At 45.7% G+C, this 3,542-nt stretch overlaps 1 protein-coding gene across 1 annotated transcript in view; it reads left to right on the top strand.

The window, feature by feature from the left end:
• Positions 1-1,178, top strand: part of EGR1 (early growth response 1) — a 4,791-nt gene extending 3,613 nt beyond the window's left edge. The window contains exon 3 of the mRNA XM_009993485.1: positions 1-1,178. Within this exon, the coding sequence (XP_009991787.1) occupies positions 1-485 (485 nt within the window). The 3' untranslated portion in view covers positions 486-1,178.
• Positions 1,179-3,542: the final 2,364 nt, after the last annotated feature.

Here is a 3,542-nt window from a genome sequence, read left to right as displayed (position 1 = left end):
TCAGCAGGAGTGACCACTTGACTACACACATCCGCACGCACACAGGAGAGAAGCCGTTTGCCTGTGACATTTGTGGCAGAAAGTTTGCCAGAAGTGATGAAAGGAAGAGACACACTAAAATTCACCTTAGGCAAAAGGACAAGAAAGTGGAAAAGACAGCTTCGGTCTCAACTGCTTCCCAAATTCCTGCCTACTCATCCTCTGTGACTACATCCTACCCTTCCTCCATTGCCACCACTTACCCCTCACCAGTACGCACAGTGTACTCCTCCCCTGCTCCCTCTTCCTACCCCTCCCCTGCGCACACCACATTCCCATCTCCTTCTGTAGCAACCACTTACCCCTCTGGCACTGCCACTTTTCAGACCCAAGTGGCCACCTCCTTCTCATCTCCAGGGATCACCAACAATTTCAGCTCACAGGTGACCTCAGCACTTTCAGACATGACATCAGCCTTTTCTCCACGGACAATTGAGATTTGCTGAGATTACCTTCTAGAACAGGAGAATTCACCTTTTCCATTGGTACTATCAGACATAGAGTCTCTAATTACTTCCCCAGCACCATACGTTGCAAGGCTATTAAACTTCAGCTGCCTGAAACAATTGCCATTTAAGTTTTCCACCTATGTTGAATGACTTAATTTGCATGGATTGTGGATGTAAGTTAGTATAATTTTCCCCCTAAACAATAGTCTTTTATTAGAAAGAAAGGACTTTTGATTAAGTATGTAGCTAATGTAAATTGTAACTGTGTCATGGTTTTGCTTTCCTTTAGGTACTATTGATGTGAAAAATCTTTGCATAGCCATATTGTATTATTTGGAGTTTGCAGGGACATATTTTGTAAATGTTGATTCTATTTCAGTGACAATGCTGTAATGAGTTTCAAACTTCTTTGGGAACAGCACTTACTGTATTTGAGCATGTTAGAGTGATGCTTTGTAAATATCACCTGATGAGACACTCACATGTGGCAGAAGTTTTGTTTTTAAAGTTTCAAGTCTTGGTGCCTTTTTGTGAAGCCTTGCTGACGTCATGCATTTGTGTGAATGGATGCTTTGCATCTTGCCTTAAAGTGAAAGGGATGTTACTACAAATAATGTAAGGGAGAACGGGAAATTAGTGGGGAGGGGAGCACAAGAAAGCCCTGGGGGACGAAATGTAAGCAAAAAAATACCCCACACCTCCCAAAGTCTATTTTTGTTACAAAAATGTACATTTATATATATATATATATATTCAGGAGTTGGAATGTTGCAGTTACCTACTGAGTAGGCAGCAATTTTTGTATGTTATGAACATGCAGTTCATTATTTTGTGGTTTATTTTTACTTTGTAGTTGTGTTTGTTAAAATGAAAGTGACTGTTTGGCTTCTAAACATTGAATGCGCTTTCCTGCCAATGGGATATTTGGTGTACAATACGCTTCAGAAAAAAATAAATAAAATATCAAATTGTGCGGGCTTCCCCATTTTCTTTTAAGTTGCTGTAGAGGAAGGCTGTGCTGCAGCAGCCCTGATTCCTTGAGTGGCAGGGAAGTAACAAGTGCTGCTTGTCTCCTGGAGAAATACTCGCCTAAAGGAAGGAGGAGAGACCAATCACTCCTAAGTCCAGTTGCTTGCAAAGGCATGGATGGAGCACACGTGTCCTCACGTTCGGTGCACCACCTGCTCTTCTGAAGTAGCTGTGGTTCCTGTTTTCTGACTTGTCCAGAAGAATGTGAGAGAATCTCAGGAAAAAAACCAAAACAATTATCCTAGTACTGAAAATTAGAACCTTAACTGTATGTTCACAGGTAGTCAGTAATATTATTGAATGGCAAAAGAATAGAACAGTTTCTAGGCTGGAGATGCAATAAGCTCAGTCCAAACGCCTGGTTGAGGGAAGGCAGTCCTGCTCAGCTGAAGGCTGTCATAAGTTCCTCCTTGGCATGACATGGGGTATGTGTGTGGGCCTGACAGTCCTCAGTGCAGATGTTTCAGTGCTTATAGGAGAAAAGCATTTTCTTACATGGTGGTTTGAAATATATCAGGGGCATGCAAAAGTTTGCATCTGTGAAAAGTGGTGCTGTAGGTACAGAGGAGGGTTCTGGTGTCACTACTTTCAGATGGGCTCCCTACTAGTCCCTAATGTTTAGAGTTGTGAGGTGATGGGATACAGATACAAGCCTTGATAAATGCACATGGCACAGGGTAAACCGGCAAGCAGTCTGCCCTACTGCTTGCCAAAACTGACCCCACTGGCTAGGAAGGGGAATCTACTGAAGCTAGTCCTTCTTGGGGATGCAGCCTAGCCCTGGAAAATGGTAGCAATTCTGGGAGATATGTAAGAGCTTAGCAGTTGGTAAATCCCAGTCTGTCATCTCTTTGGCAGGACTATCCTCCACAGGTTGAGACAAGCTGTGAGGAAGAGCCCGTCTTTGTTCTGGTTTGTGCGTGCTTGCCCCATGCTTTCTCCACTTTGCAATGGTGGATCCTTTCAGGTTGAGGAGGCCTCCAGAAATCCACCCTGTCCTGCTCCCACCACTCCCTAGTCATCTCCTTAGGCCTTCTCTTGAGGGTGCTGCAGTCTCCCTTTAAATGGAAAATTTCCATTGCCTTCACAGCTGCAGGTACTGGTCACAGGCACTGCACAGGTAGCAGTGTCCAACTGCAGGGATGTTCAGAGACACTGAACCAGGTATGTAGGGTGGCTGTTGGCTCCATTTTAGCCCTGACTCAAGAATCAGTACAGCAGAGCAGTGCAAGCCAGCAGTGTCCTGAGGGAGGGGCTCAGTACAGGTGTACTGCTGCAGTTTGCCTGTAATGGCCTGTAAGCTGGCAAATGATGCTTCTGGTCCAGCAGGGGCGTGTGTGTGTGTGTGTGTGTGTGTGTGTGCGTGTCTCGTCTGAGAAAGCTCCTCATCACCCTGTACCTCCTCCTGTATCCTCACCACTGGTTTGGAAAAAAAAAAAAAAAAGTTGCAAAAGCTGTTGACATGTGCCAGGCAGGGCCATTCTGATGCAGATATCCTTTGGTGTAGCTTCTTAGAAAGTGCTCATAATTTAATTTTGGCATTTGGTTTGAACTGCAGTGACTTCTGGTTTGCATTTGCTGCTCCTGCTTATAACATCAAAGAAAGAAAACGGGGTCTTTTGCTCCTACTCTTTCAATGGCCTTCATCCCAGAAAATGAAGCAATTTTACAGTTGAGAAAGCATTGACTGAACATCTCCTGCGAGATCTTTTTGTGGGCTGTGGGTCTGAAGAAGACTGGTTTCTGACTCTGAAGTTTGCTCCTAACCTAACTGGGAGGGTAACTCGGTCTCGAGGAGGCTGTTCCCAGGGAATCAGCAGGTGTTTCCACCGGCGGGGGCACCTCGAGCCTTCGGCGCAGGTAAGGGCCGAAGCCGCGTAAGAAGCGCGGGGGGCAGAAGGAAGGAAGCGCAGGCCTCATGCTTTTCCAGTCACCGGCAGAAGATCCTTTTGGCTGAATTAAACCTCAGCTGCTTGCGATTGAAAGCCCAGCTGCAGAGCGACCGCTGCCCGCGCGTCACGGCTG

The sequence above is a fragment of the Chaetura pelagica genome, unplaced genomic scaffold (assembly GCF_000747805.2).
Source record: "Chaetura pelagica isolate M959 unplaced genomic scaffold, ChaPel_1.0 scaffold543, whole genome shotgun sequence".
NCBI classification, from domain to species: domain Eukaryota; kingdom Metazoa; phylum Chordata; class Aves; order Apodiformes; family Apodidae; genus Chaetura; species Chaetura pelagica.
Note: the sequence above shows the minus strand (reverse complement) of the source record. Positions and strands in the feature narration are given on the sequence as shown.